Source organism: Leucopleurus acutus (genome assembly GCF_964270905.1).
Source record: "Leucopleurus acutus genome assembly, chromosome: 3".
Classification (NCBI taxonomy): domain Eukaryota; kingdom Metazoa; phylum Chordata; class Mammalia; order Artiodactyla; family Delphinidae; genus Leucopleurus; species Leucopleurus acutus.
In genome coordinates, this window is record NC_139145.1 from 119,384,325 (window position 1) to 119,402,032 (window position 17,708).

At 37.7% G+C, this 17,708-nt stretch overlaps 1 protein-coding gene across 1 annotated transcript in view; it reads right to left on the reverse strand.

The window, feature by feature from the left end:
• The window catches only part of TNPO1 (transportin 1), an 85,240-nt gene extending 77,645 nt beyond the window's left edge, over positions 1 to 7,595 (reverse strand). The window contains exon 1 of the mRNA XM_082836474.1: positions 7,523 to 7,595. Within this exon, the coding sequence (XP_082692600.1) occupies positions 7,523 to 7,537 (15 nt within the window). The 5' untranslated portion in view covers positions 7,538 to 7,595. The remainder of the gene's footprint in view (positions 1 to 7,522) is intronic.
• Between the last annotated feature and the right edge of the window lie 10,113 nt (positions 7,596 to 17,708).

Consider the following 17,708-nt stretch of genomic DNA (forward strand, 5'->3'; position numbering starts at 1 on the left):
GTATCCTGCAAAGCAAAGAAAGTGTCTCAAGAATAAGAGAAACAGCTCTGTCAAATGTTGCTGATAGGTCAAGTAAGATGAGCAGAATCAAGGACATTTGGCAACATGGAAGTTACTGGAGAAATTAAGGAGCTGTTTCAGCAGGAATGGTGCACTGGCCTGATTGGAGTGGGTTTAACAGAGTATGGGAGGAGAAACCTTGGCAATAGCAAATTTAGACAACTCTTTCGAGGAATAATGGGGCAAAAGGAAACCAAAAATATGGGGAAACAGGTGGTGAAGAGTGGATCAATTTTTTTAAGATGGCAGAAATAATAGCTTGTCTGTTTGCTGACAGAAATAATCCAGTAAAGAAAAAAACTGATGTGGAAGGACAGAAGCTGAAGCAATTCCTTGAGCAGATGATAGAGGAGAAAGGATGGATCTAGTACAAAAGCACACAGAAGAACATAAAACAGTTCACCTAAGATGAAAACCAGGAAGATAGCAAGTACTGACACAGATGATGGTAGTTCATGGGGTGGTGGGAGTGTGTGGAAGTTTTCTGATTGCTTCAATTTTCTTAACAAAATAGGAAGCAAGGTCATGAACTGAAAATGAAGATGGGAAAAGTTATATTGGAGGTCTGAAGAAGATATGAAACAGTTATTGAGGGAAGTAGGAAAGTGAACAGTCTAGGAAAATACAGTATAATCAACAGGCAGCATTAACAAGTAATGTGAGGTATGTGGTCATATGTGGTTGTGTGTTTTCTTCCAGCCATACTAAGTTATATAGGGGCAGGCACAAAGAAAGCAGAGAGTTGGTTTTAACCAGGGTTTGGTTCTACTAAACAAGCAAAGAACAAGGGAGCTATCCAAAGGAGTGATTAACCATGGAATTTAAACTGAGTAAGAAAGGGAAGTAAAAACATCAAGAGGGTGAATAGCAGGGACACAGTAATAGGATCAATGGACTGGCGATTCCACTGGGGTAAAAAGAAGGTTGGGGCTGAGATACTAACTAGAAGGAGTGAACTACTAAAAAAGGAAGTATGGTCAAGGAGTAGAAAACATGAAATGGTAACCATAGAGGGCCTGTAGTTATTGACAATGCAAGAGGATATCACTTTGGGAGTGAATGACTGAGATAAGACAGAACAGATGGGAAGAACACTGGAGGGAAGATCAGGTATATTCATTTTAATCTCAATATAAAGACTGAGATGGTATTAGAGAGAGAGGCAATGAGCCTGGAGCTAAAATAATTAAGAAGTGAGGAGGAATGACCTCAACAGTTAGCAGTTGACAGCAATCATGAAGGGTAGTAGTCACATAATCTGATGACACAATCCAAAACAGGATTTTTAGGGAGAAGGGAGGGAGAACGGTAGCTAGGTTGAGACTGGATTTTGTGGATGACGGACTGTAAATTCCAGTGGGCACAGTAGAAGAATATGAAGAGTTGTTAAGCGGTTTCAAAAAAAGGAGACAAATATAGACCTTTTAATGATTTAGAATGCAGGAGATAAAAGGTGACCTGGGCCTCCCTGGTGGTGCAGTGGTTAAGAATCCACCTGCCAATGCAGGGGACACGGGTTCAAGCCCTGGTCCGGGAAGATCCCACATGCTGCAGAGCAACTAGGCCCATGTGCCACAACTACTGAGCCTGCGCTCTAAAGCCCACGAGCCACAACTACTGAAGCCTGTGCACCTAGAGCCCGTGCTCTGCAACAAGAGAAGCCACCGCAATGAGAAGCCTGCGCACCACAACAAGAGTAGCCCCCGCTCGTCACAACCAAAGAGAGCCCGCGTGCAGCGACAAAGACCCAATGCAACCAAAAATAAATAAATTAAATAAATGAATTAAAAAAAAGAAAAGGTGACCTGGAAGTCTGGAGGTTCTGTGGCAACTGACAAAGATATTTTTGAATATACATGATTCCTGATATACCCCTATGTTTCTCTAAGAAATGGAAATTGCTTAGGTCGAAAATGTTTTTACTTTAAAATGGCTATGCTGATTTATTCAATGTTTGAGTTTCCCTACAATCTTATCGATACATACTAGTAAAACTTTATCACTTTTGCCAATATGATGGGTAAAAAAAAATTTCAGTTTTATTTTGCATTTCCCTATTGGTGGGGTAGAGCATTATTTCATGATTATTGGCTAGCTGTACCTCCTCTTCTATGAATTTGCCCACTTAAAAAATTGGATTCTCTTCTTAGTTTATAGCACCTAAAAATAACCTATTTTTCTATTTCTCTGCTCTTAATGAATCACACAAATCAATGCTGCATATTTCTCATTTCAAATCTTTCAATGGCTCATGCTAGGGCAACACAAGGCTTGGTAGGTACCTCTTCCTGAAATCCTTCTAGTATATACTTTAAGAGATTCTCTACTTAAAGCCCACCAATCAAATCTGGCCACACCTATTAGTTTCCATATTGTCTATGGCTGCGTTTGCACTACAATGGCTGAGTTGGCCTACAAAGCAGAAAATATTTACTGGGTGTCTCCTCAGATTCATATCATAAGAGCTTTATCTACACTTCATTGCACCTTTTTGTTTACATCTCTCTCTCTACAGTAGTATCTAAATCTCTTGAGGACAAGGGACAATGTCAGCACTAAAAATGCTTACTGAATGAATAAAGGGCACAAGTCCTTCATAATTTGGCATGTTTCTCATCACTTTCCTATGCTCTAGCTAAAATAAACTATATTTTTACTTCATTAAGTATTTTTCAACAACATTTCTAATGGCAGCATAATGATCAATGTTTTATATTCATTTACTTACAATTTTGATGGATACCACCTATTCCTAATCACTTATTTGTATCTATTTTGTACACTCACAATCTGCTGAAGTATTTCTCTCCCCTAATTCCTTCCCTAGTGAAGACATAAGCAATGGAATCTTGGCCTTTCTGGGATCAACCTTTTCATCTATGGTGGTTACTTTGGCACCTGAGGTTTCAGGGACTTCACTGATAATTATTTCACTAATGGCTTCAGAGTGCTTCAAAGTCAATTATAAAACACGACTCAAAAATTTTTTTTTGCTTTAGTTTTCAGTATAAAATTAATCTCACACACCTTGTTGGTAGTCTTATTCTCCTTAACTTGTACATCTCAATTATTTATTTATTTATTTATTATTAAGATTTTAGTTTACTTTGCCAGGGGTTTCACTAAACATATTTTTCAATATAGTTATTTACTGGGCCTTTGTCACTTCTCTTATACCGTAAATTTTTTTTTTTTTTTACAGGCTCTGGACGCGCAGGCTCAGCACCCATGGCTCACGGGTCCAGCCGCTCCGCGGCATGTGGGATCTTCCCGGACCGGGGCATGAACCCGTGTCCCCCGCATCGGCAGGCAGACTCTCAACCACTGCGCCACCAGGGAAGCCCTCCCCTAAATTTGATGGATTTGTCTTTTTCTCCTCTATCTGTGTTGAGGTCTTTACAAAGAGTGTTTCATCCACAAATGCTTGCTGCAATCATTTTAGAAACCAGCTTTATATATTCATTACATACATACATACATATTACATCTCATCCAGGTAAGGAGTTTTTCTTTCCTTTTTAAAATATACTTGGATAGTTAAGCCTTACCTGTTTTAACTTTGTAATTTACTCATTCATTACTTCCAGCTCAGTTTCACTATCTTAATAATGTGATCTACAATCTACAGTTAATAGATTCACTGTTATAGTTAATTATAAGATTCCTTTAAAGATTTTGTATTCATTCAATGTATACATATTTATTATAAGATTCTGAATATGTGTATCACATAAAACTTACAAAGTTTTGGGTTTTGTAATGAGGCAGATCTAGACTCAGATCCAGCCTTGAACACTCTTGAGTCCTTGGGCAAAGTACTTACTTACCGATACTTCAGTTCTCCCATCCAGTAAAATGGAAGTAACTCTCATGTGTAAAGCAACATAGGGCTAGGATAATGAGCATAATGTACATAAAAGTAACAATGTATGCTAAATGCCTACAAATGATGCCCAGTATGTTATACAGAAAAAAATGTTAACTCACTCTCTCTTCCCTCCTAACTCAAGCAAAAGGGCAATAAATGCTGGGCTCCTCAACTTAAGTCCCTTATTAAATTCCCTTAAGTAAAAGCAGTTTGGCGATATGAACCATGACCTCTGGATGTTCATATACTCTGACTCAATACTTTCACTTTGGGAAATCTATTTTAATGAAATAATCTAAAACACAGAAACTGTTTTATGTATAAGAATGTTCACTGTAGTGTTTCTTACACTGCAAAAAGAAACTTGCTAACTGTCCAACAGTAAAACGTTTACTTATGAGAAATTCACAAAAACATTGTGGTCATTTGAAAAGATGCTGATGAAATAATTTAATAGCAAGAGAAAGCTTATGGTGCTAGGTGAAAATAGCAGAATGCAAAATTGTTAATATTAAAGTCTCAACTGTGTAAAGATCAAATAAACTGAGAAAAAATATTGGAAGGAAATGTATCAAAGGGTTTACAGTAGTTACCTCACGGTCCTGATATTAGTGATTATTATTTTATGGTGTTTTCTACAATACCAATGATCATGACGATGATAATAATAGCAGTTATTATGTATGAAGTGTTTACTACATGCCAGGTCAAGTTCTAAGAGCTTAGTATTAACTCATTTAATCCTCATAAGATTAATTCCTTAAAAGATGAGATAACTGAGGCACAGTGAGATGAAGTAATTTGTTCAAGGTTACACAGTTAATTATGGAAGGTGCCAAGACTTGAATCCAAGTAGTCTGGCTCCAGAGTTCCTGCTTCTGCTATACTACACTGAAAAGACTTGCTTTGTTTAAAAATTTTAACCATTAAAAAGGCACATGCCAATTCAAACCTTGTGGCCTTTCAGATATGAGATTTCTTTCAGCTTTCCTTCAGTTCTGAATTCAAATATTTGCTTTGCCATCAGGTGCCATTTTGGAATAAGATGTAGCCACCATTCCTGTATAGGTTCTATCAACTCCAGAAAATTCTAAGACAAATCTCCACCCCTATTTCCTGTTCCATTATTTCATTTAACCACTGAGACTCTGGAACTCTTAACATTCTTACTTATTACACCTACTGACAGTACTTCAAAGAATTCTTCTAGTAAGGAGGTCTTAGAGCCAGCAAGGGTGGCTTCTAGAAACTCTTTCCCACACTAACACCCATCCATGTAACTACAATTACAGTTTGTAGTTGTAATTGTAGTGGTAAATCTACGGTTACCACTTTTGCAAACATTTGTCTTCCATTGTAAAATTCTCACCCTCTGCCACCCAGGAGACCCCTCTTACCTGCCAACACTCACCAGATAGCTACCATAGCACAGGCTGAATGGAACCAACTAAGAAAGATTTTCAACACCTGGGGAATTTAACTGTCTCTCATCCTCCTTTCTGAAGGTGGCATTATTCTCCACTGTTTTTAAAAACTTCATCAGTTAATCATCACCTTGACTTTCTCAGCTTTCTCACCCTTTTGCTGGTAAACCAAATTGTTTTTTTAGGAACAAGGTCTTTTTGGCACCAATACATATTTAAATATCAATTCCAGGAAAAAATATTCATAATTTACACCCTGCGCAATAAAAATAACTTCCACTTACTGCTGTGTTCTTCTCTGCAGTTTACATTTGCTAAATTTATCTCATTACGTATGTCACTTGGTTTGGCTTCCTTTATAACCAAATTCCTTTTCTTAAAAACAGTATCTGCAGAATCCAACATGGTTGACTGCAAGCAATTCTTCTAAACATAGTACATTTATATTTCAATGCAGTTCATTTACAGTATTTAGAAAAACAGACTCATGAGATGGCTTTAACATTATATAAAGAAGAAAAACTAGTCATAAAAACAATGAATACAATAACAAGTGTTGATAATGGAAAGATTTACAACCAGAATCATACATATTTTTACCAAAAGCTTATCCTGCTCACAATATATAATGATAATAAGCTCGATTACCTTAAAATATTTTTATAGATATTTCAGTGGGAGGAATTTAGTAATTCCCTGAATATCTAGGATGAAGATGTAACTACATCAAGGCTAATCTGGTGGGGGCCCCTTTTAGGAAAAAGAAAATGGAGAACTAATAGTTCATTAGGCTCCCATTAAATTAGGTGAAGTAAAAACCGTACTGCCAAACTTACACATTTATGCGTTGCATATGCTGAGGAGTAAAGAAGAAATCTGCACCTTCAAGCTAATATTTCTCTTTTGCAGTTGCAAGTTTTCAACTTGGCGGAGTCACTCTCTAAGAAGGATGGGGTGCAGGAGAGAGTGAAAGTGGAAAACAGAATCATTTTCAAAAGACGGAATCCTCCCCTGCTTCATTAGGCATAACTTATTTACCATTCTAATATGAAAATTTAATAAAACAGAGAAACTTAAAATCCAAAAGTAACTTGTTATCCTAATAATGAGCATGTCAGGACAGCCATTTTACAACCTTACAGTTTCAAACACCTATTCCACGATACAATTTGTATTTTAAAAACATCTTTCCTTTAGATTAAAAAAAAAAGAAAAGCACCATTTATGCACTCATCATTGAAGTCATGAGCTTCAACGCAGGATCGTTACTGAGCTTCTTAATACAACTGTCAAAATCAATTTGTGGATAGTCTCCAACTTTAAATTTCTACATTTTTATCTGCTGAAGAACCGAACTGATTAGCGATTGTTAAGATAACGGACTTAAACTGTAAGCAATCCTTGCAAAATCCAGTTGATTTTTAAAATCAGGAAACAAATAACAGGCGATTGTTTTTGAAGGATGAAAGCCATGCCCAAAACAGGTTGACTGTGGCGTGGGTCCGCTTCTCATCAGCAGTTCCCTGTGGCGCGTTCGCGTGAGAGAAGTACAAAAGGGCAAAAGCGCAAAAAACACAAACCCACGCAAAACCCGTACAGTTACAAACATTAAAATTATGTACACATGTCGTGAAACCGTGAGTCCCCAAGTGGAAAGAACCGCCTGGAGAAAGCGATCAGCCAGCGGAGTGTGGTGGCGATGGTCTGTGTGGACCAGGGACACCCGGGCAGAGGGGGCCGGGCGGGGACAAAGACCGGGCATCCGGGGCAGCGCCCGACAGTGCCCAGAACCCTCGGGAAGCAGGTGTCCCAGGGCAGCGACTGCGGTACCCAGGGCCCTGAAACGCCGCGGTTTAATGGTCGGGGGCAAAGGCTCCCCGAGGAACACACCCTCTTCCCACCGCCCCTAACGGGCTTCAGGCCCTAACCTCGGACACCTGAAGAGCTGCCGCCAGCCCCCTGTCCGGATCCCCAGGGACGCCCGGGCGGGCAGCTGTTGGGCTTAGAACCGCGCCGCCGCCGCCGCCGCCGGGCTCCAAACGGCAGGGCGGGCACCGAGAATGCGGCGGCGGGTCCGGCGCCTCTCCCCGCGGCCCGTCAGGCAGCTGCCGAACAGCTTGCCTCCGTTCCCGCCCTCCAGTCCGGGGCCGCGCACCCTCACGCCACCTACCCGGTCCCACACCATCCCAGAGGCCTCCGGCGCTCGGGCCCTCTGCCGAAGCGGCGTTGCCTCCCCTCCGGGGCCTGAAATGGCTGCGGAACAAAGAAAATCTGGGCTCCAGCTAGCGCCGGTCTGATTGGGCGTGGGCGGGGCCTGCCGCTGGAACTTTAGGCGGCTGTCGCCTTGGCAACGGCGGCGGGGCTGGGAAAACCGTGGCCGGGGCTTGCGGGGCCTATGGATCTACGCCCGGCGGCGCGTGGCAGCGGTTTCTAAGCCCGCGCTGCAGCCTCGGGCTTCGGCGCGCCGCCGGGCTCCCACTCGCGCCCCCTGCGGCCGGCGCGCGGGCCCGAGCCTCTGGCTCGCTGGAGGAACCCGCACGGACGCTGCTCCGCCCTGTGAGGCCTCGACCAAAATGGCCTGTAAGTGTGGCTCCCTCCGAGCACGACGACCCTACCCCAGCCCAACTTCCATACCTCAGGACCACCTCCAAAGTGACAGCCCTTCCCTGGGAGCCTATTAAACACCGAACGTGTCGCATATTCCACAATAATACAGTTCCATCGCCGCTGGTAAAAAATAGAAATGGCTTCAGTGGATAGATTCGGTGGACGGTCCTCTGCTAATATTGCAGGATAGCTTTTGAGGTATGCTGTTTCTAACACATCAACTGCTTTGTAGGTGAAATTAAATGCCTTCTAAAATTAGGTTTTACGTCTCCAGGCGTGTATTCATATAAAACTAGGTTCTTGCTCTTAGAAATAACAAGTCCTCCTCTCCGTAACCGGCCATCACGAGAAATTAAAATGTCTTCTATTTTCCGAACAGAAAATAATTCAAAATGAGAGAGGTAGACTTTTTATATACTCACTTATAATAATGGTAGTGAATAGATAAAAGCAGTGCCGTTACCCCATAGTATTCTTCTATATAAATTTACTGTATGTGAATATTTTAAATTTGCATCGCTAGATAATTATTTCCTAGGCTGATGATGCCGCTGATGATATTCTTCCTCACATGGTCAATGTGTCAAAAGGCCAACAGTTTTGACTATCCTACTTGCAAGTGCTGTATATATTATGTTTTGAAAATGTGTAGTGATTGTTGCCTTCCAGGCATATTCTAGATAAAATTAGAGTACCAATACTAGGAAGTGATTTTATACTGAGACATCTTACTTGTTAATAAACTTGTTAATTGCAACAACAATCATTTTACGAAAGAACAAGTTTATTTAACTTAAATTTTGAGTAAAATTTAAAACGACCATTTCTCCAGGACATGGAAGCAACCTAAGTGTCCATAGACAGATGAATGGATAAAGAAGATGTGGCACATATATACAATGGAATATTGCTCAGCCATAAAAAGAAATGAAATTGAGTTATTTGTAATGAGGTGGATGGACCTAAAGTCTGTCATACAGAGTGAGGTAAGTCAGAAAGAGAAAAACAAATACCGTATGCTAACACATATATATGGAATCTAAGAAAAAAAAAAAAAGTCGTGAAGAACCTAGGGGTAAGACGGGAATAAAGACACAGACCTACTAGAGAATGTATTTGAGGACCCGGGGAAGGGGAAGGGTAAGCTGGGACGAAGTGAGAGAGTGGCATAGACATATACACACTACCAAATGTAAAATAAATAGCTAGTGGGAAGCAGCTACATAGCACAGGGAGATCACCTGGGTGCTTTGTGACCACCTAGAGCGGTGGGATAGGGAGGAGATATGGGGATATATGTATATGTATGGCTGATTCACTTTGTTATAAAGCAGAAACTAACACACCATTGTAAAGTGTGTCCAATAAACACGTTAAAAAAAAAAGGACCATTTCTGTCATTAGGAAATTGAACATGGCAAGAAAAAAATTTTAAATAACTAAAATATTCGTAATTATGATTTTAACATTTTCTGATGGTAATTCGATAGCAGTTGAATACAGTAGTGTACAGCAAAAAGAGGCCCCCCAAATAGGAATAGATTACCAAGAAAAAAATCTTAATGTAAACCTTCCTAAATGGTAGTTCAGTGTATCTGCAGGGATATGTGTCCAAATAACAAACAGGGTTTATTTCTGCATTTGAAAATTTCCATCATGGAATAGGGAGCCTTGTTCTGTACAAATGAGAGTGTATGTGGTATCTGTATTCTACTTTGCTAAAGAAAAATAACAGGAATACTTTTTAAATGTGTAGGAATAGCAAATAATGACCGATGTAAAGAACTATTGATTAAGTAATTAGTAAGGAATTCACCTGATTAATAGTTTGGAAATAATTGAAATGGATTGGAAAGAAGTGAAGTATTATTTAGTGTATGCGAGAGGATTTATTGGCCAAAATTTTTTGAAAGAAAAAATATTGATTACCAGTATTTTGAAATTAAGACTAGGCAAATTAAATACCCATTCTTTTATAAAATTTAAATGAAAGTGGATTAAAATTTTAATATAAAATAGTTCTGCAATGAATAAAGAGATACTTATACATGTAGCCTTTTTATCTTTATCCTTTAGGTTAAATTAAAAATACATGTTTTAAACAGTAAATCTTCTTATCATTAGCAAGGATTTATTAACACAGCTTATTTTAGTTTATATTTCCTGTTATTTGTTTTCTCTTGGCACAGTTTGTGCATGAAGTAGCAGCTACCCAGTAGTGTTTTCTTTTTATACCCAAATACAGGCCTGCAATGCTTATGTGATAAAACTTTGAAGAATTGTCAGTACTTTTTAATGATATATAGTGAAATTAAAAACAGTAAATAAACTTTGAGTTTAACTTCAGAACCTATTACAGATATCTTATATTTTAAATTTCTGTATGAAAATTTGTTTCTTAGGTAAAAAAATTGACCAAGATAAAAATCAAAGAATGGTAGAAATTACAAAATAGCATTAAGGGAGAAAACATACCTATAAGCTTTCACCTTGGAAGGAAAAGATGCTTACTCTGTAGGATGTAGCACTGTCAAAACAAGCATGAAGCTGGGAGGCAGAGGGCTTGTATGTACTTGCAAACACTTTCAGTTCAGTCCTTCTGAGCTTCACTTTCCTTGCTTTAAACAGGATTAAATATGAAAGTATATTAGGAGCGCATTAGCAGAGTGCCTGGCAGATAGTTAGAGGGCAATAAAAGACAGCATTACTAGGTATTAATATGTATAAAAGAGCAGATATTTGAGAAGGAGGAATGGTTATTGAAAAAATAATAGGACTGGAAATCCATAAGTTATTAAATAAATATCTTTAATAGTAAATTATTAGTGAGTATATAGAAACTCAGTAAGAGAAGTGAAATAGTCTATTAGATACAGGTAAGCTTCTAAAATAGAAAACTTCTAAGAAATGTTGTTTCCATCTTATGCTTCTGGAAAGTTGGGAATTCTCATTCATTCCTTTAACACTAGGCAGTTTAAGGAATTGCCTTCCATTGAAATATGTTCAGATTGGCAATAAGGGAAAAACATTTAAAAAGTAATTATTTAGAGGAATTTAATTCAAATATTGGAAGAGGACAGTTGTAGTCAATAATCAGAAATGTGTATATAATCTATAAGCATTTCTCATTTAAAGCAAACCCAAGATATAGTTTGAATGTACAGAAGAGATACACAAGGGAACTATTATTAACTGGGAAAGGATTAACTTCAAAGTTCCTTTAACTATTAATATCTCCTAGTGATTAAAATATGATTCTATTTATAGAAAGGTCTACTTAGACTTCTGCTTCTGGGAAGATGGAGTAGACCTACTTTTCCCTCTTCCTCTCACTAAGTACAATGAAAAACCTTGAATATTACACATAAAACAAACATAAGACTCTGAAAGATGGAGAGAAGACAGACCATCTAGGGCCCTGGAAACCCAAGGAACATGATGGGTAGTTCCCTGAGTTTTCTTTTTGCCTCATATGTTCCAGACTTGAAACTGAAGAAGCTGGCTACCTGGAAGTGCCAATGGTACAGACAAAAAAAGGCCCAACAAAGTATTGCTCTCTTTAGCTGAAGGACCAGTAAAGGGGCAGTATAGCAGATAGAAAACATTTAGACAATAAATGCTCTACTCCAGACAAAAACTATGAAAAAAACCCAAATGTGACACCCCCCCCCAACTCATGCCAGCAAAGGTCTGGTGGAGAGCCTAGACTTCCACCCTCAGCAGGCTATAACAAGGTGCCCCAAACCCCCTCCCCTCTTCTCATGTCAGATAAAGTTAAGTAGGGAATTAGAACTTTCATCCCACTAGCCAGTAATGAGGAGCCTCTCACCTTGGGTGTCAGTGGAGGCCAAGTGGGGAACTTGGACTTCTCCCCCAACCTGGCAGTAATAAGGTGGTGTATGCTCCCCAACCCCACTTCCACTTGCATTGCTGTGTCAGAAAAAGCCAGCTAAATCAAAAGATTTAAATAAGATCTAAAATCTCATGGCACAATATCCTAAATGTCTAGATTTCAATTGAAAATCAATTGTCATGTTAAGAACTAGGAAGATTTCAAACTATATAAAAAAGACAATAAATGATAAAACCAAGATGATAGAGATGTTAGAGTATCTGACAGATTTTAAAGCAGACAAAAATGCTTCAATGAACAACTACAAAAACACTTGAAACAGAGAAAAAATAGAAAATCTCAGCAAAGTAGTAGAAGATATAAAAAAGAACCAAATGGAAATTTTAGAACTAAAAAATATAATAATTGGAGTAAAAAACTAAGTGGATGAGTTTAACAACACAATGGAGGAGTACAAGGAAAGAATTAGTGAACTTGTAGAAAGAAAAATAGAAATTACCCAATCTAACAATAGAGAGAAAATAGATTTTAAAAAAATGAACACAGTCTCATGGAGTTGAGTGACTATAACAAAAGACCTAACATTTGTGTCATCAGAGTCCTGGAAGGAGAAAAGAAAGAAGGTGGGGCTAAAAATACTCAAAGAAATAATGGCTGAAAACTTCTGAAATTTGACAAAAGACAAAAACCTACAGATTTAAGAAGTTGAGCAAATTTTCAACAAAAGTGCCCAAACAACTAAATGAGGGAAAGACAGTTTTCAACAAATAGTGCTGGGACAACTGAGTATCCACCTGCAAAAGAGTAAAATTGGACCCCTGCCTCATACCATATACAAAAATTAACTCAAAATGGATCATAGAACTAAATTTAAGAGGTAACACTGTAAAATACTTGGAAGAAAACATGGAAGTGAATCTTTGTGACCTTGAGTTAGGAAAAGACTTCTTAGATATGACATCAAAAACACAAGCAACAAAAGAAAGCACTAGATAAATTGGACTTCAACAAAATTTAAAACTTTTGTGCGTCAAAGGACACCATAAAGAGAGAAAGTGAAAAGACTACCCATCGAATGGGAAAAAAATATTTGCAAGTCACATATAGGAGACTTTTTCTAGAATAAAGAACTCATATCTCAATAATAAAAAGACAGATAACCTAAATAAAAATGGGCAAAGAATCTGTATAGACATCTCTCCAAATAAAATATACAAACTGCCCATAAGCATTTGAAAAGATACTCAGCATCATTAGCTATTAGGGAAATGCAAATCAAGACAATGAGACACAACCTCACACCCACTAAGATAGCTATAGTGAGAAGCACAGATAATAACAGTATTGACAAGGATGTGGGGAAGGGGGGGGGGGGGATGTAAAATGCTACAGCTGCTTTGGAAAACAGTTTGGCATTTCTTCAAACAAACACAGAGTTACCATAACATCCAGCAATTCCACTCCTAATGGAAATGAAAACATATGTCTACACAAAGCTTATGAACAAATGTTCATAGCAGCATTATTTGTAATAGCCAAAAAGTGGAAACAACTCAAATGTCCATCAATTGATTAATGAATAAACAAAATATAGTATATCCATACAATGGAATATTAATTGGTATTTTAAAAATGAATAAAGTACTAATACATGCTACAATTTGAGTGAACCAGGAAAACATTTTGCCAAATGAAAGAAGCCAATAGAGAGGACCATGTATTGTATGATTACATTTATATGAAATATCTAGAATAGGCAAATTTACAGAGACAGAAAGTAGATTAGTAGTTTCCAAGGATTGGAAGAGGGGAAATAGAAAGTGACTACCAGTATGTATCAGAGGTTTCTTTTGGAGAGATTGAAAGCAGTCTAAAATTAGACAGTGGAGGTTGCACAACCCCATGAATATACTATAAAGTTTACTTTATGGTAAACTTTAAAAGGGTGAATTTTATGGTATATAAATTATATCTCAGTAAAGCTGTTATTTAAAAAAATAAGACAAATGAAACCCAAATAAGATAAATCCAAAAAAAAAAATCCATGCCAAGACACATAGTTCAACTTCTAAAAATTCAAAACAAAGAAAAAATCCCTGAAAGCTTAGGGAACAAGAAATGATGCCTTACCTATAAAAGCTTATATGAACGACAGTGAATTTCACATCAGAAACCATGGAGGCCAAAAGGAAATAATACTGTTTTTCAAGTGTTGAAAGGAAAGAACTATCAACCCAGAATCCTATATTCAGCACCAATATCCGTTTAGGAATGAAGGGAAAATCATGACATTCTCAGATAAAGGAAAATTAAGAGATCTTGTCAATAACAGACTTTTTCTAAAAGAATGGCTAAGGGAAGTACTCTAAGCAGGAAGGAAAGTATAGAAGAAGGAATATAGGAACACGAAGAAAGAAGAACAGATTGAGCAAAAATACAGGTAAATATAATAGGTTTCCCTTCTTCTTCTTGAGTCTTCTAAATTATATTTGGTGCTTGAAACAAAATTTATAACATTGTCTGATATGATTCTGAATGTATGTGAAGAAATATTTAAGACAATTGTACTTTTAAATGGAGAAGGTAAAGAGACATAAAGGGATATAAGGTTTCTGCACTTCACTTGAACTGGTAAAATGACAATACCAGTATACTCAGATAAGTTATACATACACTATACATATTATATATCATATATAAATATATGTAATTTAAATATATATATAATGTAATACCTAAAGCAACGAGTAAATAAGCTATATAAAATAATACACTAAGAAACATTATAGGTAAATTTATATGCAATTCAAAAAATGTGTGAATAGAGCTTCCCTAATGGCGCAGTGGTTGAGAGTCTGCTTGCCGATGCAGGGGACATGGGTTTGTGCCCCGGTCCAGGAAGATCCCACATGCCGCAGAGCGGCTGGGCCTGTGAGCCATGGCCGCTGAGCCTGCGCATCCGGAGCCTGTGCTCCGCAACAGGAGAGGCCACAGCAGTGAGAGGCCTGCGTACCGAAAAAAAAAAAATGTGTGAATAATCAACAGGAAAGCAGGAAAAGCAAAAAATAAAAAAAGAATGACAGAAAACAAGAAATGACAGCCCTAACATATCAATTACATTAAACATAAATGGTCTAAAAACATCATTGTATTTTGATTGGCAGGAGTGGATTAAAATCATGACCCAAGTATTAATATATGCAGTCTACAAGAAACTCACTTCAAATATGATATAAGCAGGTTGAAAGTAAAGGGAAATAATAAAGATAAGAGGAGAAATCACTGAAACTGAAAACAGGAAAACAATAAGGAAAATCAATGAAACAAAAAGCTGCTTGGGACAAAAAACAATATAATTGACAAACCTCTAGCAAGGCTGAAAAAGAAAGAAGACACAAATTACCAAAAACTCAGGAATGAAACAGGGGATATCACTACAGACCCTGCAGAAATCAAAAGGATGATAAAGGAATATTATGAACAACTCAGCACACATACATGTGAGAACATAGATGAAATGCCAATTCCTTGAAAAGTACTAATTACCATAACTCACCAACATGAAATATATAATTTGAAATAGTGCTATAACTATTAAGGAAGTTGAATTCATAATTTCAAAACTCCCCCTAAAAGAAATCTCCAGGCCCAGATGGTTTCACTGGAGAGTTCTACCAAACATTTAAAGAATTAATAACAGTTATACACAATATCTTCTAGAAAAAGAGAAGTGAAAACACTTCCTAACTCATTTTGTGTTGCTACTGTTACCCTGATACCAAAACAGACAAATATGGTATAAAAAAGAAAACTACAAACCAGTATCTCTCATAGATTCAAATATAGACTCAACAGAGACTCAAAAATTCTTAACAAAATATTAGCAAATAAAATTCAGTAATATATAAAAAGAATTATATACAATGACCAAATGGGGTTTATTCCAGGGATGCAAGGCTAAATCAGTGTTCGAAAACCAGTCAACATTAGCCATCAGAGGAATGCAAATTAAACCCAGGTGATGAGATATCACTACACACCCCTCTGAATGGCTGAAACTAAAAAAATAATAATAAATAATAACAACACCAAAATCTGATGAGAATTCAAAGAAAATGAATCACTCATATGTTGCTATTGGGAATATAAAATGGTCCAGCCCCTCTGGAAAACAGTTTGGCACTGTCTTAAAAAACTAAACATGCGACTACTCTATGACCCAGCAATTGCACTCTTGAGCATTTATCCCAGAGAAACAAAAACTTACTTGCACACAAAACCTGTCCATGAATGTTTATAGTAGCTTTATTTGTAATAGCCCCAAATTGGAAACCACCCAGATGTTCTTCAATGGATGAATGGTTAACAAAACTGTGGTATATTCATACCACGGAATACTAGTCAGCAATAAAAAGAAACAAACTATTGATACACACAACAGCTTGGATGAATCTCCAGAGAATAATGAATGAAAAAAAGCTAATCCATGATTTCTTCTAGCAAAATTCATTCTCTCTGCTTCATCTTCTTCTTGCCTTCTCTAACCTGTATCTTCAACCTCTCGCTCTCCACTGGATCCAAAACTTTTCCAGAATTAAACCAGTTATGATTTTAATGTTTGTAAGAGTTGTGGGATTCTAAGTTAAGAAAGAATTCAAGATTCCATCCAGTTCAAAAGTCTTTTTAGGGTTGAAGGGAGAATGCATCTGTGTATCTTAAGAGCCAAAGAAACACAACATCCAATCAAGTCATCAACCAGAATAAAAGATGCAGACCTCAGTGATAAACTAGGGCTCCACTAAGTGGAATTTGGGTGCCACAATGAGCAATCTGCCAAGTTATGAAGAACCTATTATAAACTATAAATAGGGACCAGTATGTTCCATCAGTGTTGCTGAGAAGACTTGAGTCAGTGTTGTGACCTGAAATTTCTAATGATTGTGCAGTCTCAAACAAGCTAAGAACGAAGTATGTTAGTTAGGATTATATTCAGCTGCAAGTGACAGAAAACTTATAACAAGATAGTAATTTATCTCTCATGTAAACAGAGGCAGTTCACATCTGGTCTGGAAGATTCATAATTATCAGGGATGTAGGCTTCTCTATCTTGCTACTTTTCCATCCTTAATATGAAGCTCCTTTCTCAAGGTCTAATATGGAATACCAGATTTCAGCTTAGCCATTTACAACCACATCCCAGCCACTGGGAAGGAGAAAAAAAAGGAGAGGTATAGGACCCTCCCTTTCAGAAAGTTTCACACACCACTTTCATTTGTCATTAGCTAGAACTTTGTCACTTGTCATATGACACATACGTAGCTTAGCATCTAGGCTTAACCCCACTCCCAAAGAAAAGTTTGTTTTCCTCTCATTCCAGTCCAAGGCCTGACTCCCAGAAATTGGATTCTGTCATTCTGAAAACTTCCCCAATGGCTTCCAATAACTCCTAGAATTAAATCCTTATCATAGCTATAAAGCCCTACTTGATCTGGCCCTCACCAACTTTCTGACCTCATCTTCTAACTGTCTACTGCTTTCTGACTGGGCTCCAGCCACACTGTCCCTCAAACATAGTGAGCTCATCTCCACCTTAGGCTGTCTACACTTGCTGTTTCCTCTGCTAGATTGCTATCCCCCCAGGACTTAACACAATGATCTCTCTTACCTCTTCAGATCTCAAAGATCCTGGTAGATATTATTCCTTGACCACCCTATTAAACCTCTATCTTCTTACCATGCTTAATTTTATTCATAGCATGTATCAGTATCTAAAATCACATTCTCTATTTGTTTGAGGTTGTCCATCTCTTTCACTAAAATGCAGACTCCATTAGAGTGGGAACTTTGTCTATCTTACTAATAATCACATTCTCAGTATTAAGAACAATGCCAGGCA